General features: G+C 34.8%; 5 protein-coding genes across 8 annotated transcripts in view; 3 read left to right on the top strand and 2 right to left on the bottom strand.

Annotated features, from left to right (window-relative positions):
* The window catches only part of LOC148167543 (metabotropic glutamate receptor 7-like), a 56,428-nt gene extending 50,242 nt beyond the window's left edge, over window positions 1-6,186 (top strand). Inside the window, exons 9-13 of the mRNA XM_088047969.1 lie at window positions 2,793-2,895; window positions 2,953-3,457; window positions 4,414-4,718; window positions 4,769-4,900; window positions 5,116-6,186. Of these exons, the coding sequence (XP_087904095.1) occupies window positions 2,793-2,895; window positions 2,953-3,457; window positions 4,414-4,718; window positions 4,769-4,900; window positions 5,116-5,289 (1,219 nt within the window). The 3' untranslated portion in view covers window positions 5,290-6,186. The remainder of the gene's footprint in view (window positions 1-2,792; window positions 2,896-2,952; window positions 3,458-4,413; window positions 4,719-4,768; window positions 4,901-5,115) is intronic.
* Window positions 6,187-7,514: 1,328 nt separating this feature from the next.
* Window positions 7,515-9,142, top strand: LOC148167542 (uncharacterized). Of its 2 annotated transcripts, none has more exons than XM_088047739.1 (4): window positions 7,515-7,573; window positions 7,866-8,062; window positions 8,112-8,518; window positions 8,565-9,137. In XM_088047739.1, the coding sequence occupies exons 2-4, from the start codon at window positions 7,897-7,899 to the stop codon at window positions 8,784-8,786; spliced, it is 795 nt and encodes a 264-aa protein (XP_087903865.1). In that variant the 5' UTR covers window positions 7,515-7,573; window positions 7,866-7,896; the 3' UTR covers window positions 8,787-9,137. The 2 variants fall into 2 exon arrangements, with proteins under 2 accessions (XP_087903865.1, XP_087903866.1); XM_088047740.1 differs by lacking the exon at window positions 7,515-7,573 and adding an exon at window positions 7,594-7,722 and having other exon boundaries at window positions 8,565-9,142.
* Window positions 9,143-9,955: 813 nt separating this feature from the next.
* Window positions 9,956-14,256, top strand: Gat (sodium- and chloride-dependent GABA transporter). 2 transcript variants are annotated; one of them, XM_088047986.1, is made up of 10 exons: window positions 9,956-10,107; window positions 11,519-11,965; window positions 12,012-12,113; window positions 12,159-12,339; window positions 12,387-12,758; window positions 12,809-12,933; window positions 12,980-13,224; window positions 13,269-13,472; window positions 13,522-13,689; window positions 13,735-14,256. In XM_088047986.1, the coding sequence occupies exons 2-10, from the start codon at window positions 11,578-11,580 to the stop codon at window positions 13,819-13,821; spliced, it is 1,872 nt and encodes a 623-aa protein (XP_087904112.1). In that variant the 5' UTR covers window positions 9,956-10,107; window positions 11,519-11,577; the 3' UTR covers window positions 13,822-14,256. The 2 variants fall into 2 exon arrangements, with proteins under 2 accessions (XP_087904112.1, XP_087904111.1); XM_088047985.1 differs by having other exon boundaries at window positions 11,507-11,965.
* Window positions 14,257-15,437: 1,181 nt separating this feature from the next.
* On the bottom strand, window positions 15,438-23,840 carry Klp10A (kinesin-like protein 10A). 2 transcript variants are annotated; one of them, XM_088047594.1, is made up of 11 exons: window positions 23,612-23,840; window positions 21,010-21,221; window positions 20,003-20,134; window positions 19,900-19,939; window positions 17,826-17,959; window positions 17,624-17,778; window positions 17,309-17,575; window positions 16,701-17,260; window positions 16,329-16,642; window positions 16,075-16,249; window positions 15,438-16,027 (listed from the first exon to the last, which is right to left on the bottom strand). In XM_088047594.1, the coding sequence occupies exons 1-11, from the start codon at window positions 23,667-23,669 to the stop codon at window positions 15,894-15,896; spliced, it is 2,181 nt and encodes a 726-aa protein (XP_087903720.1). In that variant the 5' UTR covers window positions 23,670-23,840; the 3' UTR covers window positions 15,438-15,893. The 2 variants fall into 2 exon arrangements, with proteins under 2 accessions (XP_087903720.1, XP_087903721.1); XM_088047595.1 differs by lacking the exon at window positions 20,003-20,134.
* Window positions 23,841-24,904: 1,064 nt separating this feature from the next.
* On the bottom strand, window positions 24,905-26,205 carry Kdsr (3-ketodihydrosphingosine reductase). Its single transcript, XM_088046937.1, has 2 exons — window positions 25,303-26,205; window positions 24,905-25,256 (listed from the first exon to the last, which is right to left on the bottom strand). The coding sequence occupies exons 1-2, from the start codon at window positions 26,065-26,067 to the stop codon at window positions 25,053-25,055; spliced, it is 969 nt and encodes a 322-aa protein (XP_087903063.1). The 5' UTR covers window positions 26,068-26,205; the 3' UTR covers window positions 24,905-25,052.
* Window position 26,206: the final 1 nt, after the last annotated feature.

Below are 26,206 nucleotides of genomic sequence, written 5' to 3'. Positions count from 1 at the left end.
ATTAGTTCGGTAGTAACCGACCACTTCTAAGGATTTAATTTTAATACAAAACACAATACTGCCCTCCTAACCAAAAATAACATATCTGCATTTTTGGAATTGCAATTCTCAAACATTATGTATTTTATTTTAATTTTTCTTTTAGTGTTGGTACATACTCCCGATAGTCCGATTTGAACTATTTTTCTGTTCGAAAATAAGTATCAACTTTCTAAAAAAATATGTGTTTATTAATAACTCAACAAATTATATTACTTATAAACATTGCTAATAAAATATCATTAAGCAAACTTTTTCGGTTGTATTTAGGCAAATTAAGCTTTAACTTTGTCAACTTCCTTAAATTTTCGTGTGCAGTTTCCATACTTTCTTAAAACCGGTGTTTTAATCTTTTAGTTCAAATTATGAACAAATTAATTATTTATTACGGGTGTGAAAACACAACTGGCAAAATTGCAGGTATTCTCACATTGTAGAAGGAATGTAATAGGTGATAGTTGCTCTCAAATCTTCCTTAACAAAACTTTATTTCAAAATAAAAATCTCAATCGGACACTTATTTCCGAACAATGGGAGTAATAATAAATAAGATAAGTAATGCTCGGATAATCAGACACGAAAGTGAAGTGATTCTATTTTATGCATGATTTAATTAGCTTAGAAATTCGTCTAATAAACAGTTTTGGACAACTCCAACTCCAGACAATGACTAAATTTCTTTTTGGGTTTTATTCCTATTTTTCTATTTTGTTACAAAGAAAGAGTGGATTTTTAATTATGTAATAATTTTTAAAATTGGTCTCATTTGCTCTAGAATATTAAGGGCACTCCACTTTAGAACTAACTTTCCATTTCTTTGGTACAATTTTTTCCCAAAATTTGTTGACTATTTTGTATTATAAAATTTAATACTAAAAAAAGCATACAGAAAGCATACAGAAATCGAGTAGATATTATGTATATTTCTATTAAGGTAAAGGTACTTTTACTTCATTTTAGATTCTATTGCTTTTCGGCGAATAAGTCTTAAAATAAGTGTTGTTTAGGAGAGCAAAATAGTGCAAAAGAATGGTGGATGCCCCAACGAACTAAATTAGCATTCGAAAGAAATTAAAAAAATAGGGTGCAACAGAACTGGTCGTAGATTAAACAAACAACTCTTTTTTCTTCGGTTTTCCAAAATTCTCAAGTATTTTCCAAAAAATTTGTAAATATTTAAGTTTCCTTTCGTTTGCACATTTTTATACGCAACAACGAAACACAGACCTTGTTTAAATTAATTTATTATTATTTCGTAAATTATGAGCAACGACAAATTTTGTCAACGTAATTTTTCGACACGTGCCGTTTTTATGAAAAATGTATGGACTAATTACGAACTAGAAATAATAAAAAAAAATTGATTAAGAAAAACAAGAAATCCTACCTTTTTCGTAATACATAACATATATAATATACTACATTTTTTATGCCAAACACGCTTATTCGAATTATTCGCCATTGATCGACTCAACTTCTCTTCATTATTTGTCTCTTGTTGCCGCCTCATGAGCATATCCAACCCAAGTTTTTTATTTCATGCATGTGAGATTCCAACTCAAATTATTTCGTTTGTTTACCCATGTTATTCCGTTATTTTAAGCAGAGAGAGCTGGCGAAGCAACATTTTAATTTCCACGGTTTTTTAACGCGAAAGTTATTTTTGTGAATACAGAATAAAGAAGGTGTCGTTGGAACAGATGCCGAAGAAAAAACTACATTAGATCCACCTACAAAAAATCGAATATATCGTGGAAAATGTGAGCGCTTGTAAAGTTAGTTCACTGTTTTATCGGTTTTTCTGTCTGATCCTCCGTTCAATAAAAAATATCAATATTATTATTTTAACACGTCTTAGTTTAATATCAAATTGCGCAAAAGTAAGTTTGCGAAATCAAGGAGATGATTTCACTGTAAATCCTCAGCCACTAACTTTTACGGACTTCAAGAAAGTTGTTTATAAATAAAATTACCGTAATAAATCTTCCTTAGACTTAACATTACATTAGTCCGTTGTGAAGAATCCAGTCTAAGGACAAAAAAGTTATAGAAATATGACGTTCTATGGATTTTTAACGCAACCACACACTTGTTGAAGCAGTTTACAAAAACCACGTTTTATTATATTTAATAATTTTATGTTTACAATAATAAAAATATTTGCTGTTAATAATAGCATCCAACAAAACGTCAAATTAGACAAAATCATGTCACAAAAAATTGTCCCACAAGCAAATCGCTGCTAGTTAAATGAATGGCATCCTCCCAGAAAGTTGAAAAATAGGGGAGTCAAACACGGAACAAAAACAAAAAATTTAATTTTACATTTTATCATGAAAGTTAAGATAATGTTAAGTATCGATTCTTGCCAAGGGCTATAAATAAGAGAAACTTTAAATTTTTCATTGCTCTGTTCCATTTCTTTGTTTCTTATTAAAAACATTTTCTCGATATTAAATTACAATTTAGACACAACTTTTAAAAGAAAATTAAAAAAAACCTTGATATAGTATTGATTTTTTAACAGGAATTTTTCGTTTTGCATCAACAGGGGTGGAAGTAAAGCGACAGTGTTATTTTTTCCTTGGCACATCGAATTAATTGTACAAGGATTAAACAGAAAAATGTCGGATGCGCTAGACGCATGGATCCAATAAATAATTTTAAACGTTAAAAGACTTTGTTCATATACGAGCGCATTTGTCGATGAAGTGCCCCGAAATTTATAATCGTCATTTCTGCCTACATTTCAGACTAAATCTGAACTTAAGCCGGATCCAGTGGAAGGAGAGCGATGAAATGCCCAAGTCAATTTGCAGCGAAACATGTCCATCAGGGCATATAAGGAACTATCAAGTAAGTTTGCATTGGTTAGATTTCCGTCGCATTCTGACGTCTAATTGTCGATTTCAGGATCAGTGTTGCTGGGTGTGCGTTTCCTGCCGAGAGGACGCTTACGTATTCAACGACAGTTGCAAATCCTGCTTACCAGGCTTCGCCCCTAACAAGGACAAAACCGGCTGCGACAAGTTGACGGCCCTCGTCATCGAATGGTTGAGTCCTTGGGCTCTTGTTCCGTTGGTTTTTTCGTCCTTCGGGATCATCTGTACCATCTTTACGACATGCGTTTTCATTCGGTACAACCGCACGCCTGTGATTATGGCGTCTGGACGCGAGTTGTGCTACGTCCTTCTCAGTGGAGTTCTTTGCTGTTACTCCATGTCCTTCGTTATTCTTGCAAAGCCGTCGGTGGAGACCTGTGCGGTAATGCGCATTGGTCTTGGGCTGTGTTTGAGCGTCTGCTATAGCGCCATTTTCACAAAAACCAATCGCATCTCGAGGATATTTAATCGAGGAGTGAAAAGTATCAAAAGACCTGTCTATACTTCGCCCATCTCCCAAGTCGCCATCGCTCTCGGTGAGTAAATATAGTCTTTTAAGAAACGAAGCACCATCATCAATTTCGGTCTGATTTAAAAAGCGGGTTCTTCAAAACTGCATTTTTCCCTCATAAACTCGTCTTTTCAACGCTTTCATCAACTTTCTAATTGTTCCCGGTTTAATGGACGCCAACTCGCAAAAACAACGCAAAAAGCAAGCATTTCAACTCTAGTTAAGTTCATTTTACAATTAATTTCCCAACTTATTATTAATGGCAATTTTGATTCGTCTTTCCAATTCGACTGCCACTGCAAAAAAGTAAAGGTGGAAGTAAATTTGAATCGTGTGAAACAAGAAACATTGCCGACAAAATATAAAGTGCAAATTGCAAAACTACTTTAACAATAGTCACCGGAGAGCCATGCAGCAGCAAAACTTTCAGAAAAGCATTGTAACATTTTAGTGTTGTTAGAACTGAAGCAAAATGTTGCGTAAGAAATGCGAATACGCGAAATATTCTTGGAAACTCTCCATTATTTAATTTTGATCGGGAAAGAAGTGAAATTTCTATACAAATATTGGGACGCATCCAAGACTGCGTATTTTTTACCGACACGCATTTCATTATCTATTGCTTTCCGTTGCTGATATTGAAATATGACGCTATTGAAATATGAGATGCATATGCAATTTTCTTCATTGGAAAGGTTCCAACTTTGGCAATAACTGATTTAAATTAAATATTTCGCGAAGTCAAAGCGACACTGAGTCGACCTGTCAATAAAAGTAGCAATATATTGTTGTTATTCAAATAAGCGAATAAGAATAAAATGTCGAGTGCGTGACGTTGTTTACTGGCACCCATTCCATTTATGCTCGTCGACGATATTGAAATATGGTTTTCCCGGCGCATCCACCATTTTCGCCATTGTCTGTTTCGGTTTCCGGGCCTTGTCTGATGGCTTTTTTTGAGATTAAAGCATTTTTCAACAGGGATCGTATCAATACAACTGATTGGAGCGATAGTTTGGCTCGTGATCGAACGACCGGATATTCGAGAAATATACCCGTACCCACTAACAGCCGTCTTGACCTGCAGAGTTTCAACTTTCTCGCTCATCATGTCGTTGGTTTATAATATGATACTCATTATCTTGTGTACCTGGTATGCTTTCAAAACCAGAAAAATTCCAGAAAACTTTAATGAAGCTAAGTATATTGGATTTACGATGTATTCCACCTGTATTGTCTGGTTGGCGTTTCTTCCAATTTACTTTGGAACAAATAATGACTATAAGGTAATCCGATAATTATCTTTAACCTCGAAATAATAACAGTCTGTCTTTAGATTCAAATAGTCAGCATGTGTATGTGTCTGAACATCAGCGCAACTGTTGCTTTGGGGTGCTTATTTACTCCCAAAGTTTATCTCGTCCTTTTCCAACCCTACAAGAATGTCCGCCAGGGCAATGGAAACCAGGTTAGTTAACAACAACTATCGACCATTCAAGTTCCGCTCACACATCCGGAAATCTCTTCTTGCCATTTAAAGGAAAAAATAATTTCAAAACAGAAAAAAAATGTCGACTCTTCGTAGTAATATTTTTTGTTAATAATAAATTTTCTCTTCGTAGAGCCACCTAATTAAGTAGTAATGAAAAATGAAGAAAATGTTTTTTAATTGAAATTTTTCAGGGCGCGGCTCAGGACCGGCCGGCCTACAGCATGCGATTCGCAGGACCTCGATCGCAGACAATACAGTCAATGACAAGTAATTCGCGGTCATCGCCAAGATTGGGTCAGAAGCACGCGAATGGTGATCCGAATGCCCTTCCAAGCCCAAGCATCGAAGAAAGTTCATTAAGTTAAATCTTCGTCTTCCTTTAAAAAAATCCGATGTCAATATAAAAATTCAAGTTAAAATAACAAACCAAAATTAGTATTTACAGGTAAATGTGCTGAAATCCGTGTTAAAATTTTCGATTTTCTTGTTGATCGTAAAATCAAATAAGTTAATTGATGTTGAGCCCTTTTACACGTATTGCAGGAATGTTGAAGTAAACACTAATTTTGCATCTCTGTGCATTTTAACTCTTCTTGGATCTTGATGTATTAGCAGTATTATAGGATCAGTATTAAATATTGTGATTGTATATGCTTTATTCGGAATTTTATTGTCGATTTTATACTATTTGCTCACGTTTAATTTCATCTGTGCCTAATATATATGTGGTGTAACATAGATTATTTGTAAATATAATTCAGAAGCTGATTGGGATAGAATAAGATGTAAAAAGTTTGTATATAAGTAATAATTTCCATGGACACGAAGGTGCTAAAACGAAACGCAATTCCACTATACAATTTTTTTGTAAATAGTAATCCACGATTGTATGTGATGTGCCAAAGTAAGAAACGAATTTATTACTGTAAATAGTCGTCTAGCATCTCTTGATTCCTATTATATCGTTGAAATTTTGAAAATCAAATTTATTTCGATCGTCGTTAGAATAGTTCTATTTTTCTATACATTGTTTTTATTTACTCATTTTCTCAACTTTGAGGTTCGTACAAACTCGTTTTTAAATGTGATTATTTTTCGTAGAATAGACGAATCATATCGAACTACTTAGACATGTGTTTAAGCTGAAAATATTGTGATACTAAAGAAATAGTTCGTGTAAATTTAGTGCAGTTGTTGTATATTAGAAACATTTAACTGTAGTTGTTAACTATTTGATGGAACTGATTAAATGGATAACTAAACACGAGTTTTATTTCTTCTTCTCACAACTTAGTTAAAACCCAACCAAAGAGATGGTGCTACGTTAGAAACTGTAATGTTGGCGTTTTCGTAATTTGATTCTTATCTGAATCATTTAAGCGAAGCTATTTGGCACAGATGGAGCTCAACTTTCTCTAATGGACAGAAAATATCACCGATCTACTCTTTAATCCACAATAAACTTATCCGCTCCAAAAGTAAATCCACGATAGCTTGTACCTTTTCCTATTCAAAGTTTAAATTTACCGCCCAAACTACCATGCGCGTGAATGTTGCGCTAAAATAAATTTGACCCACCGAAACCAAGGAGATGAGTCTTCTTTCTCTTTATAGAACTTTTGTGTTTTTAAAAATGAAGTAATTTAATAAAAAATTAATTTTGTAGAAGTATCCATTCCATTTTTGATCGATCAACATTCCTAAAATCGTTACGCTGCAGCGCCATCTATCGACATAACTTAAGACAGTTAACGGAAAATTGTATCTAAGCGACGCTTTCAACCGGCAACAAGTATCTTCACTTATTTTTTGTTGTCCACAGGTAATACATAAATATAAAATAAATCAATTGTAAATCGATTTTTAGAAGTATAGTGAGACCAAGTTCGTTTAAGTCGTACAAATTTGTAAACTGTCAAAGATTCTTTAGTACATCTAATGGGGGTTTATCTACCCAAAATTGCACCCTACGGTAAGAACATCATCCCCATAAATATCAAAATACCGCAAACCTGCCTGGTTGCGGTAGTCCGAAATTTTTTATGGTTTGGGGGTAGTTTGACGAACTTGGTCCTACGACAAAATCAGTTGCAAAGTATACAAAATATGTGTTTCAAATTTAAATTCAGCAAATTTCAATCTTTTGATAATTGAACTATTTTTAGGTTTCTGACTAAACTGAAGGTAGAACAAAATGTTGACCATTATGCTCGCTTATATGAGGGTTTTCTTCCTTTTGCTCACTTTCGTGATCCATATCCTCATCATGTATCACATGTTCCTCAAAATTACAAGAGGAGGAAGATAAAGGTAAGCACCCTTAAGTTATTCAAAGTATCACGCGAGGAAATTCCATACGAATTACAAGTCCTGTTAGGAAAAATACCGATGAAAAGTGATCTTCACTGTTCAATAGAATTGCTGGTGTTATCGTTATGATTGTTCGAACAGGTGCCAATGATAATGAAAGGAATGTATGACTGTATTGACCACTCATGTTAAAATGGCGGAATAAAAAATTTCTTTCTTTGTCATTGCCACACCACCCCCCACTATTCAATGAGCTTACAGCTCATTATATTCAAAGTTTCGGTAGCAAAAAGATGTTGCAACTTCAGTTTAGGTTTAAGTACCAGAAAAATAATTCGGGTAAGTTTAATGTTTAGCCCGTTTTGCATGAATTAACAAGTTTATTAATTAGCACGCGAAAAGATGTATTTAAGTTGCATGGATAAGCTATTTATTAGTGTTCATTGGCTGACTGTAATTTGCTTCAGCACTGCATCTTTGTTTACGGGGTAAGTTTTATAATAGCCAAATTGTTCATTTTCGTTAGGTTGTAATTAGTTTTTCTTCGCAAAGCAGAAAGGCCCATGGTTCCACCACATCCAAATTTATTTTGTTGATATAGATGTTTATTAATAATTTTTTTTTACTTAAGGTATTCAAACATCGACCTTAATTCCTGGGACATGACGCTGTACTGCAATAAAAAAACCTTCAACCAAACCCTTACAACAATTGTTAACAAAAAATGGCCCACACTAACAGTTCTTTCAGTTTCCGTAATAATAATTTTCCTTTTATCCCTCGAAATGGTGATGACTGGAATAAAACGCAGAATTTTTCTCAACATACGTAATAACCACCGGAAATGATTTCCACCATCTTAATCTTAACATTTCAGTAAACTACTTCCTTGGACTTCTGCTTTCTTGGGACATAACATATGTTTTGAAAGGTTTAATCAGCTACCCTATTCCATCATTTTTCCAAAACGAAAATCTAAGTTGTTACTACTGTACGGAGTCATGTTCTCGCCCAAGATTGAAGCGCTTCCTCCTTTTGGACAAAAAGTCCCGTGGATCTTTTCCGTCCTTTACAGTGTGTGCAACTACATATTCCAGTGTTTTCTTATTCCTACTCTGTTGTTACCTCGACAAAAAACAACGATTTATCGCAAAATTGGTCGCTCTGATAGTTCCCGGATCCGTGAGTGTGGTCTACAGTTGGTACTTATGGCACTACAACGAAAACCATTTTGAAGATATTTTTGGAGGCGCCATGATCGGAATGCTGTTGGCCTTCTACATTGTAAGTAGTTTTTTTGTATTTTCAGTTTCTTATTGTTTTTTTGCAGTCGAAAGAAGTGTTCCTCACCGAAAACCAGAGAAACAGATTCAAAGATGACTTCGTTTCCGTGCTAATGACCAGAGAACTAACACTTGGACATCCTGAAGGAAATACCGGAGAGAATGAATACACGTTAAATCTGTACTCAGATGGCGCGGCTCAGGAACAGCAACAACGCCGGGTGATGATCGATAGTCGCGAGCCTCCACCGGCGTATTCCGTTTTTTAAATTCTATTATTCAATTATGATATTCCATATCCATGTTATATTATTCAATCTATATTATGTTACTTCATATCTATATTATATGTTCAATAACACAGTTATATTATATTCGTTAGTTTAGCGTTAATTTTGCATGTTTTTATTGTAGTTTGTAATTTGAATATATTGGGTTTTTAAAGGATCTTGAATTTCTTTCTCGAATGGTTGAGTTTGTCTTGAAATGAAAATTTGTTGAGACATGTCGTCGTTAAATACCGCGCCACTTGGCAACAGGTTATACAATGGAGCATTGTTGCTTGCAGAAGTTGGCTGCAAGTTTCATCAAAAGTGAACTGATGGATGATTTCAACGAAAACTGTCTATTTTTACTTGGGAAAGTGTATAGTCCTTTATTTTACCACAAACAGAATCTTATCTGCGAAACCAGAGAAGTTCAACAATTGAAGTTTGTATTTCCTTAATAGTGGATGACAGGTCTTCAGTGCGCAACAATTGCGTTTGAAACAATGCTCCTCAGAGAAGTATTTCATAATCATCCCCAACGAATTCCACCCCGAACATTTAGTTTTTTCGAGACTGAGGGCGGAAGCATCGGACATAAGTCACTGTCAAATAATTAGAACGAGCCGTAATATTTAAATATATGACTAGTCGCGCTGCAGAAATCATTTCCCGGTTAGGTACATCCTCTGAGGGCGACGGGAAAGGAAGTGGCAATGGCAGGATACATGTCACATGACCGGATACCTGTAAATGACTAGGGGCTCATGCACCATTTGCAACAATCCATATATGCTTTCAAATTTAAAAAAAAAAAGTCCGAGATAAAACGGCAGGCTAGTTTAGCTGTTTCATCATCAGTCTTTTCGTATTTGTTCATTGCATGAATTATTTACTCAGACAATAAGTCAGTAAACAATACGAAAATAAAATTAGCCAATTATTCAAATTGGTAAATTGGATGTCGCCTACAAATCCAATACAAATGAGCAACTCGCTCCTTGGTCATCACCGAACTTTTTTTTTTTCATTTATATTTGTTTAAAATCCCTCAGAAAATAGGGAAAGTGTCTCACTTTTCCACGTTGTTTAAAAATTTTCGCAAGTTTGTTAAAGTGCCCCTTTCAGCCCCTCTCCCTATGCAAGATGACAACGTGATTGGTGGATAACGCCACTGATTAGGGCTTCCAACAGGCTGCCGATGTAGCGCGTAGCAGGAGTCAGTGGTCCAGAGTGCTCCAAGAAGACCACTCTCGGGTGTTTGGTGTTTGTGTTTCCGCGTTGTGAAGTGATTGTGATTTTACACACCACGTGGATTACATCGGTAAATATTGCCTAAAGTGAAGCATCATAACAATTTACAAAAAAGTGAAACCGATTAAGTTTGAAATTTTTTTTAAGACCAACATAACGGAATTTCATGTTTAACAAAACAAAGAGTGCTGCACAAATTGAATCAAATCTTTTTGAAAAGTTAAATTTGTTACGTGATTAAAACCGACTTTGTAATTTTATATTTTGAAATCCTGATTTTTTGGATCGATCCTTACGGTTGAATCGCGGCGATTTTTGTAAATTTGTGAATTTGCCGCCACTTTAAGCCAAAAAATGTAATAAAATGCTGCAACGACTCGATTTGATTCTATGAATTAAAAAGTGTCGGTTTAATAATTGACGCAAGCCCCTATTAAAACAATCTGTCTGTGGACCCCCACAATATCACATTTATTTCAATTTCGCTATCATGATTTACAAGGGAACGAACACTAGATGAGCAAGCTTATAGCATTGGCGGAAATACCCAGTTATATAATATTGGTGCCCTAGATATAGTATGCATAATACAACCTACAACTATGTCTATTATTCTCAGCGATGCATCAGCAATACTCTTCAAAATTAGTTGCCAATCTTTGCGGGTTTTTTACCGTTTCACCCAAAAAGTTTTCTCGATGCAATGCCTACACTCCTGTTAGCATCTCTTACAAGAAATTGAGCGTAATAACGCCTATAATTAAAATAGCAATTTGCTTTCAGTTCGGATATAATTATGTGAGACCGAACTGTTTCTCTGTTGCAAGCGAACTTAAACGCTTCCTAAACACGAAGAACAATTAATTCTTTTATGACTCCAAGACGGCTTATTTATATTCGCAAAAAATCAACTGTACAAGTTCATTACTTTTGTTTGTTAACAAAAAAATCATTTCATTGTATTGTTGTTTAGGAAAAGTGGAAATGAACTGATTTCAACGTTTTGTCCAAACGCTTCACTTTCGAAATGACAACACATTAGTAAGATAGTGAGAGCGAATTCTAAGATCACGCTGGAATTTTTGACACCTGCCACTTCAGCGGAAATTAAACCGCATTTAGACCGAAGGAGAATACTAGAAACTAACTTTGACTCGCATTCATATCTAGGGCTCCTTTCTACTAAAAACACTTTAAAAATACGCTCGTTTCAGAGCTCAACACCAAATTATAATACAATGCTCATCAAATTTCGGCCCCTAAAAGTTTCTAGTGATAGACAAAAAGAAAAATGAGTTTTTTTAAACTTACTAAATTATAATACAATCCATAGAAATGCTAGAAGTATATAGTGATGGATAAAATTAAAAATGAGTTTTTTTGAATGTTTTAAGTTTGTGCATGCCCTCCAGAGCCTTTGTGGCTGTAGCTCCGCTCTGGGCCTTTGGTAACTGTGGCGTTGATTCCAGTTTTGGTGGCAGGTGCAGATTGGGTTTGTAATGAGCTGACGTTTCGCAAAGTGTGAGAAGAATACAGAAAAATGGCAGAGAGGAAAGAAGAAGCGCAAGATTGCTTAGAAAATACTCTTAACTTAAATCGACACGAAGAAATCGAACTACAAACATTAACGGGTGTTCCAAATTCAGCAAATAAAATACAACCGAAAAAATATGAAAACGTACCCGAACGAGGGACGTGGGGTAGTAAACTAGACTTTATATTATCGGTAGTTGGGTTGGCTATAGGTTTAGGAAATGTTTGGCGATTTCCTTATTTGTGTTATAAAAATGGTGGTGGTGCTTTTCTTGTACCGTACTTTATAACACTTATTTTGGCTGGAATTCCCATGTTCTTCATGGAACTTGCATTGGGACAAATGATGACGATCGGTGGATTAGGAGTTTTCAAAATTGCTCCGATTTTTAAAGGTAACCAGTCAATCAATCCGAATGAAACTAGTTTGTGGTCTTTCAGGAATCGGTTATGCAGCCGCGGTTATGTCTTGTTGGATGAATATCTACTACATTGTAATCTTAGCATGGGCAATTTTCTATTTCTTTATGTCCCTGAGATCAGGTAACGCAAAAAAATCTTTTATTTGAACTAACACTAACAATTTAGATGTTCCTTGGCGCACTTGTAATAACTACTGGAATACCAAATACTGTGTTAACCCTTACGATCGCGGTTCTTTAACATGTTGGGAGCAATTCCAAAATAACACTTTCAGTAAAATTTGCACCATTAACCAGCACAATATCTCCGTAACCGAACTAACAGACCCCGTTAAAGAATTTTGGGAGTAAGTTTTTAAGCTCTTCGAAATCGCCACCAACGAATTTTTTTTAGACGACGAGCGCTTCAAATTTCCGATGGTATCGAACACGTGGGTTCAATCAGATGGGAATTAGCCGGGACTTTACTCTTTGTCTGGATAGTTTGTTACTTTTGCATCTGGAAAGGTGTGAAATGGACTGGAAAAGTCGTGTACTTCACCGCCTTATTCCCGTACGTGCTTCTCACGATTTTACTCATCCGAGGTGTGACTCTTCCTGGAGCTTTTGAAGGGATTAAATTCTACGTAATGCCCAACGTTGCAAAACTTAAAGAATCGGAAGTCTGGATCGACGCTGTCACCCAAATTTTCTTCTCTTACGGTTTAGGCTTAGGAACATTGGTAGCTTTGGGTAGCTACAACAAATTCACCAATAATGTATACAAGTACATTCGCCATCTTGTAGTTTTTCTAACATTAACATGAAACTTTCCAGGGACGCTTTAATCGTTTGTTGCGTCAATTCGAGCACTAGCATGTTCGCTGGGTTTGTCATTTTTTCAGTTGTTGGTTTTATGGCGCACGAGCAACAAAAACCAGTCGCTGAAGTTGCTGCCTCAGGTACTCAAATCTCGTTTTCTTCAGATTTACACTGTTACTGTTCCAGGACCGGGACTTGCCTTCTTAGCGTACCCGTCTGCAGTTCTCCAATTACCTGGATCTCCGCTGTGGGCCTGCTTATTCTTCTTCATGATTCTTCTCATAGGTTTGGACTCCCAGTTTTGTACAATGGAAGGTTTTGTCACCGCCATCATCGATGAGTGGCCGCATCTCCTCCGAAAACGGAAAGAAGTCTTCATTGCGGTCGTTTGCTTCCTTTCGTATCTTGTCGGATTGTCTTGTATTTCAGAGGTACGGTATGAATACGTACAGAACAGTTTTAATTTTTTTCACAGGGTGGAATGTATGTGTTCCAAATCCTGGATTCATACGCTGTGAGCGGCTTTTGTCTACTTTTCTTGATCTTCTTTGAATGCATCGCTATCTCATGGGCTTTCGGCGTCAACAGATTCTATGATGGCCTCAAAGAAATGATCGGCTATTATCCCATTAGCTGGTGGAAGTTCTGCTGGACTATAACTACTCCTGTAATTTGTATAGTACGTTCGCAAAATATTTTATTACTGCACGATCTAAGCACATTTTCAGGGTGTGTTCATCTTTAATTTGGTTCAATGGACACCGGTCAAATACCTGAATTACGAATTCCCACTCTGGGCGCATTTATTCGGTTGGTTTACGGCTCTGACTTCCATGTTGTGCATTCCTGGATACATGATTTGGATCTGGATGGTTACACCAGGAGATAGAGAAACAGTGAGTTACCAAAAATTTAAACTTTAACTGACACGTTTTTTGCAGAAAATTCGACTTCTTGTAAGAATAGAAGATGATGTTCCAACTGTTCGAGCGAAGATGCAGCTGGAATCGTCGTCAGTGGCAGTATAATTTTTTAATGGTATAAACTTTCAAACGTTTTTTTACCGTGTCACATCTCGTCTTCCACTCAAATTTTCATTAGTGTTCAGATAGCTTTGTAATTAAGCAACTAGCATGTTTTTAATAATGTACTGTTGTATTCGTAAGTTTGTATACTTCATACATTTATAAGTATGAATTCTGTCGAGAGTACCGCGTACAAAATTATTGTATTATACTTTAAAAAAATTCGTCGTTCATGTCTAAGAGTGTTATTGGAATTAATTCGATTATTATAATTTATAAATTAGCTTCATATGTCATTGTTTTAATTTATTTACTTTTCAACTAGGCTTAGATCTAGATATATAGTATTTAACGCATATTTAACATAGTCGATAATGTACAATAATAATTGTTGTAAAGTTATATGTCGCTTCTTCAAAATACAACAAATTTTGGAAATGGTGCTTTATTTGGTACCTAACACAAATCCTTAAAATACAGTTTTGGTAATCGCGAACAGCAAGTCGATTCCCACACTCCTCGTATTTTACCGTAAATTACCCGCACATGCTCTGCAATAGAGCATCTCAAAATAGCAATTAATTAAAGAATCTATTGATATTTAGTTACATAAATTCTCCGAGCAGAGCGCAAAAAAATCTGTTCGAACGGAAACAAAAAAAAAAAAACGGTGAAATTACACGTCTGTGGAATAATTATATTATTTACTTTTTCTAGATCTTTTAGATTTTTTATGGTCTCATTAGAAGACGCACTGAAATAGTTTTTTAAATTCAATATCCTCAAATCTGTAAATAACACTAGTTACAAGGTTTTATATCCAACGATGAAAAGGGTTGAATCTAGAAGAGTTATTTAAGGAGAAGTCAAAACTAAAAACAGAAAAAAAAATTATCTTTTAATTGACTACAAGCTCATAATCTCCGTTTATTTTTGGAGAAAAATTTTGACTTTTGGCACAATCACAAGCCATGTGGTGCCATTTTTTAAAACTACTACTACTGTAAGTAAGCAAGTTGCAAACTCAGCCTACTGCGATTTTTCAATATTTTGCTTCGCGTCAGAGATAGTTATTAAGTTATTAAGAAAAGTTGCTTATAATCAAACTTAAAAAATTCAAACAATTTAAAAAATATCGCATCTTGCAAATCATTTTACCCACAAATCCTACGCATAAACCAAAAAAATCCTGTAAAACATCCAAACTTGATAAAATTATGCTCAATGGATTTTGTGATCACAGTGGATCCCTGCGCCAGAAAATTATAATTTAATCTCGGGATATAAGAAAAAATTTAAATTTGTAAACTAGTGTAACCATTAAAAAAAAGCAACTAGTGTCGCTTAGGTCCTAAAAATAAGCTCATTTTAATGTTATGTAAATCTATTGTAAATAAAACAAGTTGTAATAATACAGTATTTTATTACACCAACAGTTCAAGCTTGTTATGTTTTTTTTTCGACTGTTTAAAGAAAACAAAATTACACAAATTTGGTTTTGATTTTATGGATTTACAATTGTAGATATTTCTGATCACTATATAAACTGAAAAGGTTTTTCAAGGTACAAGGGTAAAGGGTGAAAACAAATGTAAAATTAAAATAACAATATACAAACATTCGTAAAAAGGCCTCTTTATTATGCACCTCTTAAAATTGTAACATTGCTAAGCATTAAGTTATTTATTTTATAACCAAATGGAACTAAAAAGGTAGCGATAGCCTGCATTTGTTGAAAACAAAATATACATATAGCACAGCCTAATATTTAAATTAAGGATAGTGAATTATAAAATGCGGGCTATGGGCATTCAAGTTGTTCAGATTCAAAGGAATGTCTTTTAAATTAGTTAAAATATTAAAGCATACAGTTACGGCCATACCACCTATTTAGAGGCCTACAAATAAATTAATTGCAAGTATAAAAAGTAATAAATAACAAAACATAATAGTTTAAAAAATTAGTAATTAAACTGGAGAACATTTTCGCTTTTAAATTAATTCAAATTGCATAATACTGTGATCAAATAAAGTAGTTAAAAGAAATAATTTTATACAAACGTGTTAATTGTGAATTACTTTCTTTTGGTTATACGACTTAGTTGTTCTTCAGCTGACAGTTTCGCTTTGTAGTCTTCGACTATTTCCTTTGATTTCACAATATAAGCTAGCGCGTTGTCTATTAGTTCTTCCCAGTTCTTACAGAAAGCTAAGAAAAAAAAATTAACGAAATACAAACTCATTATTTCAACTCACCTTCTTGATCATAAGTCACTTCGTCAGTCATTCTAAGCAATTTCACCGCTTTTTCGTAGGTCGCCAGCAACTCTTCTGCAGTTTGCTTGTTATTATCTAACATGTTCTCTTCAGCTATTTCCAATTCAGTAATGACTTGATGGAAATTCAACATTTCAGGCGTCATATCATTCTCCTGAAAAACAAAATAAATTTAACGCAAAAGTAACAGAAAGTTTCACTAATTCACTCATTGTAGGTTATAAAATACTTACATTTAGCGAACGTAACTGCACTAGATCTCCACCTCCTTGTTGATCTTCCGACAAAGCAGTTTGAAGATCACCTCCTCCCAGTTCTTTGACTCTATCAGCGTATCGTAGCGTGTTTAAGGTGTATTCACATGAACTAACGCCAGGAGACACCATGGCGATCATGCACGTGCGTGAATTGGCTCCAACGAAGGAATCGCGCAGAACTTGTGTTAACTTGCTTACTCGAAACGGTAAATGAGCACCCTTTCTTCCTAAGGCCCGGATACACTCCTTCAGAGCTAAAAGTGATTTGTTGATTTCAGCACCTTCCATCCCTTGTGACAAAAAAAAAACAACACAGTTAGATGGTTTGGTGTAAAATAATTTCCTTACGTGTTTGTCTGTTTGCTGAAGATGTGTCGGCCCCTCGTTCGTTTCCGGCCAAATCGATGAGTGAAAATTTCCCGTGTATCTTCTGCAAATTGTTATTGGATCGTAGATAAATTTGAAAAACTGCATGCGACCTCGAGGAGTTGGAGTTCGCGAAGGTTTGTCCAGATGTGCGCCCTTGATTTCCTTTCTGTATGAGCTTTAGTACTTCGTCTGTGGAACAAACTACTTTTTCCGTGAGTCCAACGACTTGAACTTGCTGTTTTCCGTCTTCGAGAATCCTTAATTTTGCTTTGTTATTAAGGAGATCACACACTTTCCCTGAATAAATTTCGAAAAAACTAGAAGAAACAACGAGATCCAGATGACGATATTTTGATGAGTTTGCAAGTTTGAACACGTCTGCCGCCGCCAACGCGTAGATTCCTTTATGACAGTCTTGATTTTTCCCGTTGAAATCTCCGCCCATTGTATGGGTTTTACCCGAGCCTGTTTGACCATACGCGAAACAGGTGGCAAACCCTCCTTCGAAAATCGTTTTGACCAGAGGCTGCGCCGTATACCTAACAAATCGAAGTTAAATCTTCAGTTCTTGGAAAATGTAAACTCACCTGTAGACCATTTCGTTGGAACACGTTTCATCGAAAGCATAATCAAATCGAAAAAGTTGGTTCTCCAGGTATTTGGTAAGATCGACTTTATTCTTCGGCTCGTGGACAATTAGTTGGTTTTTACTCGGAATGGTGATTACGTCTACTTCTTTTCGCGTTGCTTCTTTTTTGTTTATAGGCCTCTTTCTAACACACACTGTAATTAAATGGTCTTCAATTGCGTCGTTCTCAGTTAGCGGTTTGATGTCCAAACCACGCCGATACTCCCTAAATTCAGTCAAATTAATAACATTCAATAAAAAAAATCAATATTACATGATCATATTAAGAAGTTCCCAATGGGGGTTCCCAGGTGCAAGTTGAAGAAACGCTTCCTTCTCAGCTTTCTCTTCAGCTTGTCTCTGCCGTCGTTCCTCCCTGTTCTTTTTCAATTTTTCTACTTCCTTAACGACATTACTTCGACGCGTGTTCTGCAAATAGTTAAAATTAACCCGAGAATAACTTCTTTGATTCTTACCTGAACATTCGCGCGACTGGTAGGTATGCTTGACTCTTTATTGGTGAGGACCATCTCATTTGTGGCCACTGAATGTCCATTATTCGGAAATTGAACTTGAGTAGGTCGATTTGATTGCGCTGATCGCGCAATCCCTGAAAAACACATTTTGTCATTACTATCTGAATTTTAAATATAAATACCCTTAAAAGATCCCGAAGTCGAATTACGTCGAGCTCTAAACGACATTGTACACGTTAAAAAAAATATCTAAAAGTTAACGATCCACACTGCACAAATACAAAACCAATGATGGGAGATTTTATCGTACTGGCTTTGAAATATACAACCGAGAAGAAAAACTATAGAAAAAAAAAACAGAAAAAGTTATCTTTTATGTTTTCAGATAAACTCAGGCAGAGTGGGATGCCGACATCAATTTTAAGAATAATTGAGAATCGGTGCGAAAAATTGTAATAAATAGAGTCCTAAAAAGTCATTATTTGAAGAATAAACTCGTAATGATCCATAGCGGCTCTTAAATTTAATAATTGTTTATACCGTTCATTATCAATTTTTTGATAAATTATCTCTACGCAACGTCAACGTAAACATATCGATCCTCGAAATTTTCCTATTATCATTTCAGCCTATTCAGAAAGTCGTTGGCTATTAACTCGTGAAAGTCACGTGACCTTATAAAATAATGCAAGATTATTGTAATTTGCCATCGACTTCACGATTATTTTCTCTAATATGTGAAACGAAACAATTTTCTGCTGTTCGGTTTCAAGACGTGTTTGTCATTCGTTTGTTTGTTTTATTAATCTGTCATTACTCATTTTGGAATTTCGACGGTATCAATAATATATCGAACGTCCTAAACCTACTAACCGGAATCTATATTTCATTCTTAAATATTAATGAATTTAATTCAATGTTAAACGTAAAAACGCAACAATTTCGTAGTAGTTTTAATAAATCAGAGACAATTAGTCAAGTTGCACGGTTCATTGAATTAACGAATTCGTTATGTAAATACTTTATCATAACATTCAATAAAAAGGTTAAACTTTATTCTGAGAATCCCAGGAACTTGCCGCAATCAATCCGTTACAGTTTTTAACGGTTGTTTTCATTTGTGTGATAATCCGGCGAGCTTTTATTTACTTCCGACCGGAGTGTCAAATGTCAGTTTTTAGTTACTCGCTTATCACTTAACAGTTGCAGAATTAAGGTCGCAAATATAACGTTAATTGTATTTTTCCACTCAGGGCTACGTTTATATAAATTTCTGTTTTTCTGTTTTCATCGAATCGTTTTTTAATACAGGCTGGGCGAACGAAAACGAAACAGGAGACATACAACACACGTAATTACATTTTTCTACAGAAAACCCCCTTTGAGGGGTGAAATTAATCCCTTTAATTTTTAAAGATAGCTATAGGACATGGCACATTTTTTTGGAAAGGCCTCTATTGAAGAGCTTTACAGTTGCACGCATTTTTCTGTTTCTAATCCCCATAAAAAAATATTAGAACTACACAGTTTCGATCAATCTACGTATCAGCATAACAAAACATTAAAATAAGACTAAAATACGTAATTTCATTAAAAAAAAGATAACAAACTTTTGGTAGACCTCATCTAAGGGATGGAAATCACACCAAAAATTGAAAAATACAAGAATAATAACTAGAAGGGCAAAACAGAGTGAATATTTTGGTACAAATCAACTTTTTCTTATGGTTTTAGTGAATAGTATGGATTTGCATTTCGAAGTAGTAGCTGATTACGTATTTCGTTGATTTGACTGTTTTTTTTCTTTCTTTTTTAAATAAAGGTACAGGACATTTTATACCACCGAAAAGCTCTTCAATACACCTTTCAAAGAAGGTGCCATGTTCTATATCTATCTTTAAAAATTAATAGAATTAATTTCACCCCTCAGAGAGAGTTAAATGTAAAAAGATATAATTTTTTGTATTGTATGTCCCCCTTCGAACTCAAATTGACCTGTCTCAGCTTTTTTTTTAAATCTAAGGTTTTCGTTAGCCCACAGCGGCGAAATGGTGCATCAAAAAGATAAACTTACCATTATTAGATTTGGTAACTATCGACTGCTTCGTCGGATTCTGCAAAATAAAAACACACAAATTACAATCACTTCAAAATTTTTTTTAAATCAAATCCAATACCGATAACGTTGCAGTTTCTGGTGAATATTGATTACTATTAAAATCGTCGTCACTTTCATCCAATTTATGACTATACCGTCCTGATTGAGCCATCGCAGCACTGGTTTCCTCCTCAGAAGAACCAGAGGAATCCTTTTGCGATAAGCAGCGTTAAAGGAAGAAATTGTTATTAGTTACACAGATGCATGCAAACATGACGATTTTGAAAGCGTTAAATTGCCGCAGTTGCTACTGGATAACTGACATATTGTAAAACGAACAATCAATAACACTTTGAAAAGTACAATTAACCCTTTCAAGTCCAGTACCAGGCACCACACACGAAATGAACAAAAGTATAGTGTCCCACATTATAATTTTTTATTGAATGAATTTCAAAAACTGGATATTTATTATTGTCACACATTTCTGTCTACCTGTATATTTTAAGAGATGTGAATATGACAGTAAATATTTGCACATCTCGTATGAGCGTTAAATATTTATTGCACTCAGCTGGTTTTATTACTTTATAATAAGTTGAAGTGAACTACTCCTACGACAATTAAAAGAGCTACGCCTAGTCCAGCGATCTGTTATTAAGTATGAAGTATAAGAATATCGAGTTTAGTTTTTTTAATTAGAGCATTACGAGAGAAACCCGAGATGAACGTCAGTTGGTATCTAGGGGTCAATTACCTGCTTGAGACAAATTCATTCCTAACTAACAATTTAATTAACACCAACAAGAGACCGACGAATTACCCAAATTGAATCACCTTCGAACTATGTCGCCAATAAACTAATAAGGTGACTGAACCTTTTACCTAAATCCAAAAAATGACCAAAAAATACCACGTGATTGATGATGTTTGTTGGCTTTGTTAAGGCGGAATAACTTTTGAATAGAAATCGATGTAAACAGAATGAAAAATGTTACATAATTTCGTAATTTAAACGATTACTCATCCTGTTAAAACCTTGACTTGCCTATTCGCACCAAAAAAAAAACTCAAAATTTCTCTTACTTTCTGCAACTTATGACTGGTTGTTTGAAGTGGTGTTGGTAGTTCTTGAATATCTCGTTCGCCGGGTTTAATAATTATGATGTCGGGATTTAGGGACGCGATTGCCGTCATATCAACTTCTTTTCCTTTTGTTTCACCCTGTTCAAACCACTCCACGGTGGCACTCCGCATATCGAAGTTGACAGCGGCGACGATGGCTGAATGGACTCGTCCTGAAAGCACAAATAAATTAGTTAAAATAAAATAACTTAAGCAAGGAAACGGGCAAATGTCAAGTTCAATGCCGCCAGAACTATTTGAAAGCGATCATCACAATGATCGTACAAATAAATTTATAAAACGCTGAAATTATATTTAGATGGATAAACGTCTTCATTTTAAATAGAATGACCGAGTGCATGCAAAGAAATGACCGACCGTGACATGTCAAGCTTTTAAATGCACAGGAGACAGATGAACTGTTTTTCACACGAAGCGTCTAAAAAAATGTCATCAAGCAGAACGACAATAATAGTAGATTTGTGGAGGAGGAGAAAATACGCGCGAAAATCATTGAAAACAACAATGGAGAAAAAATCTGACGACGGATTGCGAAAGAATGAGCACAAAAAACGTATCAATGTAAATGAAAAATTAGAACTACAATTCTACAATGAGATTAATAATTGTAAAAACGCAAATGAGTTATGAATGTTATGATTATGAATGAATTACACAAACGTGCGTTCTAAAATTTCAAGTGTGAAGAATTCCAAATGAAGCAATTATACATTTCTTTACATTAACGACTAAATTTCACAGAATAGATTTATTAATTGATCTAAATACTGTTGCTAAGCAAATATATGCATATTTATAAAAAAAAGTATTTATCTACCACGCTATCGGTAAAAATTCATCAAAAAAATTCAAATCACGGCCCTGTTTCTGGGGTAACGTAAGGAGTAAAGTTCGCCCTTAAATGACCCCAATTGCGTAAATAGTGACCAAAAATCAATACACTCGAAAAAAGATCTAATTAAGTAACCGCTAATAGCTTCACGACTGGCATGTTTTTACACATTTCCCCGCAATTTCTTTGGTGAAAAGGTGTCAAATTAATTAGAACATTGTCCTGCTCTGATTTTGGAGCGTAACGTTAGGATAATCCTCCGGCAAATATCACACTGGCTGGTGACAATCCGCCTGAGCTGGTGTTGGTTATTTTAATTTTGCCGCGGAACGTGAATCTCGATTTTCATATCTAAATAAACGAATGATTCTTTAGTTAGTTTGTTTGTTGAGATGAGTTATCGTGGTGAATAATGTCGGAAAATAACTGAATAAGTCAAAAATCTTTTACAAACACAAATATTAACTTAGGGTGGCAAAAATGACCAACGAAGTATTAAATAATAGTAATGTAAAAGTTCAATTGCTGCATAATGTTTTGCGGCTACGGGCAGTGACCTGTACAAATAACAATCATACTACGAAAAGTTTTATTATGGTTGAATCATTCTGTATATACTACATGCCACATGGTAGCCGTTATTTAGAAAAAAAGAAGATGGTATACGTATAAACTGTTCGAACATGTGTATGTATAAAAAATGAAAAAGTGACACTAGACAAAGTTTGTTAAATTATTATATTAGATTGATGTGCCTATAAAGGAATTGTCATAAAGTCCATAGCAATAGCCCTGTGAGCATTTCCAGGTAGGTCGACCTTGTCTCAACTGTACAAACCATATAAGGTACCATCGCATTCACGTTTGCGTCACCCTGTCCTCGATGGTTCCGTCATGTGGTACCCGAAAACTAGACATATAAAATCGAAAAAGTTGGTAAATTGGTGCAATTGTATGATTACTGAATCGATGGTCTGCCACCCACGCTTAAAGTCGTCAGCGACAGACTTTTCACCTTGTCATCTTTAACACAAATTCAGTTTTCGTAATTAGACATTTGAATCGCCTAATTTGGAACGGTTTACACGGTTATCAATATTTATTTTCTCAAGACAGGTGTGACTCATATGATTTTGAGCAATTGAGACTTTATGGATTGTTGCCATTTCGGGCTGAAGATTAGGGGAGGTGGTATTAGGGCCAACTGGTCTACCTTGCTGGTAATTCGATAATGAATCACAAAACCCACATAAACATTAACACATGGGTCGTTTTCAAATCAGAATCGATAAACCCAGAACTGTTACTTCATGTGCTTTTGAACCCGATCTTGTCAGCGTGAAATATTCCATAATGCCCATTGTCTGCTTTAATTGTGTGAGAAAAAACAGAATGTAACGAATCCACGTTGAGAGCAGCAACCACAGCTTAAAATAGACTAGAAAAACTGTGACATTTCGATGACACGAACTATACTTAACCGGCTCGATCTTAAGATTACCTAAGATGCCTCTATAGACCCAATTGTTTATTTTTGAAAATTATGGACAAACGTAAAGTTCATGATTAACACAGTTATGGAAGAAGTTCATACATCTTTGACATGCACAGTCAACAAACCCAAGCATTTTTAAATCACTTCTTTTTCTACCATAAAACCCAAACAAAAAACCGACGAAATGAAATTTAGCTAAAAGTGCAGAAACTCACCATCGGTTCTTTTTATGTTGATACTAGTCCCAACTTGGAGAACGTCCTGGTGATCCATAACTAAAGCGAGATCGTACAAAATTCTTCTACAATTAATTCACTCATACGGTACAATAAATAACATATAGAATACGTATAAACAACTAATTTAATCGTTAACTTCCCAACGGCGACTGACACATTACAACGTACGCGAATGATAGAAGTCAGATCGGCACTACTACGCAAAATCCATACCAAATAAACCCGCGAAATTCAAAATTCAAAAATTTAAATCACTGAAATCACAAAAATTCGTTACAGTTCAATATTCAACTCTAGAGAAACGCATCTCTACTTATTCAAACATCGATTTCCAACAAGATTAGCAACTTTACAGGCATACTTTTTAAGGTATTTTAAACCAAAATTGAAAGTGTTGGAAATGTCAGAAACAGCTGCAGGATTGTCAAGGTCACTAAGAAAATCGTTTGGTCCTTTCACTTTGCGCAAGGTTGGTTGCCAGACGACCAGGGGTACAATTTGAACTTGACAAAAACAAAACAAAATCAATCATGTTGCAATGCAGTTTGAATTCTAGCAACAAAATCGATTTTCACGTGTGGGTAAACACAATTAGTATGCCTCTTTCGAATACAACATTTTTTTTTAAATTTTACCACTTATTAAAATAAAATTTTATCGATTTTCCAAAAAAAGCATTTTTAAAAGTGAAAAAAAAAACAAAGTTATTCGCTGATAAAATTCCTTATCAATTTTAAGTTTAAAATAAAAAGAAACAAATATCAATGTCAAAAACTAACAGAAAAGACCTTTTTGCATATTGATAAGATGAAAAAATCTCTTTTTAATATATACATAACATGACCAGAGCACAGTACAAAGTATATATAATATAAATTTTTGTACTTCTTTTTTAGAATGTTGTTAACACAACTTATGGATAAACACAAACTTTGACATGCATTTTCTGTTAATTTTAAATATTTTTTTGAACATACTTATTTAGATTACTCAATTCTTATTCCGATTTTACTAGAAAATATGAACTAAAAACATCTTAATGAACTGGGCAATAAAAGTTTTTACAATAAATTAATAGACTAAGATAGTTTAAAAAATCAGAATAAAGAAAAAATATCGAATTTTCACATATATTTATAATGACTATAATACTATAATTTTTCATGCTTATAAAAAGCAAATATATAAACATTAATTTGAAATACAATTTATATAATCAATACTGAGAATTTCCTCTTATATAATATTAAAATAAATAAAAAACTTCGACAAGGTTTTCTTTAGTTTATTTCATTAATTACACCGAAATAACATATAGTACTAAAAACTCACTTTTTTATACTACTGAAAGGCACAAGTGTTATTAAATTACAACATACAGCTAGCTTTCGTTTGATCATTTTAAAAAACTACTCTTTTACTTATTCTTTTGATTATCATCATGGCACTTCTGGACAATTTTTTCAAACGATGATGCATAATAAGCAGCTATAAGTCTCAGGGGCCCCAGAATCACAGCCTGAATCATCACCTCAAGAAAACTGGAGAAAGGAGACATTCCAACACATAAATTCGTAAGTACATAACTATCAAGTCCCACATAACTAAAAAAATTTCCCACCTAGAACAAAAGAATTAGTACAGATCATACTAAAAAAATTAATTACCAAAGCGTCGCGAAGAAGTTTCTCTGCTACAATATCAGGTTGGAAAAGACCTCCAGATTGGGAAATTAGCATGGTTTCTTGAGGTTTTGTCTTATTTTCGTTGTCAAATCCAGGAGTGTCTGTATCAGGTGGTAGAGATAAAGTTACAGAGACATTATAAGGTTTCATTTCCATGCTGATAGATTCTGCAAGGCCTCTAAGAGCGAATTTACAACTTGAATAGATTGAATATCCATACATGCCCATTAAGGCAACTTGAGAGGCGGTAACTACAAGGATGCCCTCTTTGCGTTGTTTGAATTTCGGTATGACGTTCTGAATTGGATACAAAGTCCCCAAGTAGTTGGCATTAATGAGTGTTGTGATGTCTTGCTCAGTAAAATCCTCCACTTTGCCACAAATTGCCATTCCTGCACAATTTACCAACATGAAAATTGGACCTACTTTTTCCTCCAAATTATCCAATTCGGTAAAAATTGCAGTTTTATTAGACACATCCACGGATATGGTGGTAACAATTTGGTCTTTCGAAATACAAGCACTTTCAACTTCTTTTTTTGCTGTTGTTAAGCGTTCCGCATTTCTTGCGATTAGTGTGACATTTGCCCCTTTTCGTGCCGCTAAAAGCGCGGTACTTTTCCCGATTCCACTAGAGCCCCCGGTGATAACAACGTGTTTTTTATTCAAACTTTTCGGTTTTTTGGGGGTTAGGAGCGTTTTGATCAAAGCCACAATAAAAAGTGGCATAAATAAAAGGACGATCATGTTTGAAGCACTATCACAGCGAGGATTTTATGTAATTTTGTTAAAACGTGACACCGGCAACGCCTTATCGCAAAACATAAACATTGGAATTCAATTAAACGTCAAAGTTTGATATTTGACATTTGACGCAGACAGCGCA

The sequence above is a fragment of the Gnatocerus cornutus genome, chromosome 10, assembly GCF_029298725.1.
Source record: "Gnatocerus cornutus isolate USDA-ARS CGAHR chromosome 10, icGnaCorn1.1, whole genome shotgun sequence".
NCBI classification, from domain to species: domain Eukaryota; kingdom Metazoa; phylum Arthropoda; class Insecta; order Coleoptera; family Tenebrionidae; genus Gnatocerus; species Gnatocerus cornutus.
This window is presented reverse-complemented; position numbering and strand designations above follow the sequence as displayed.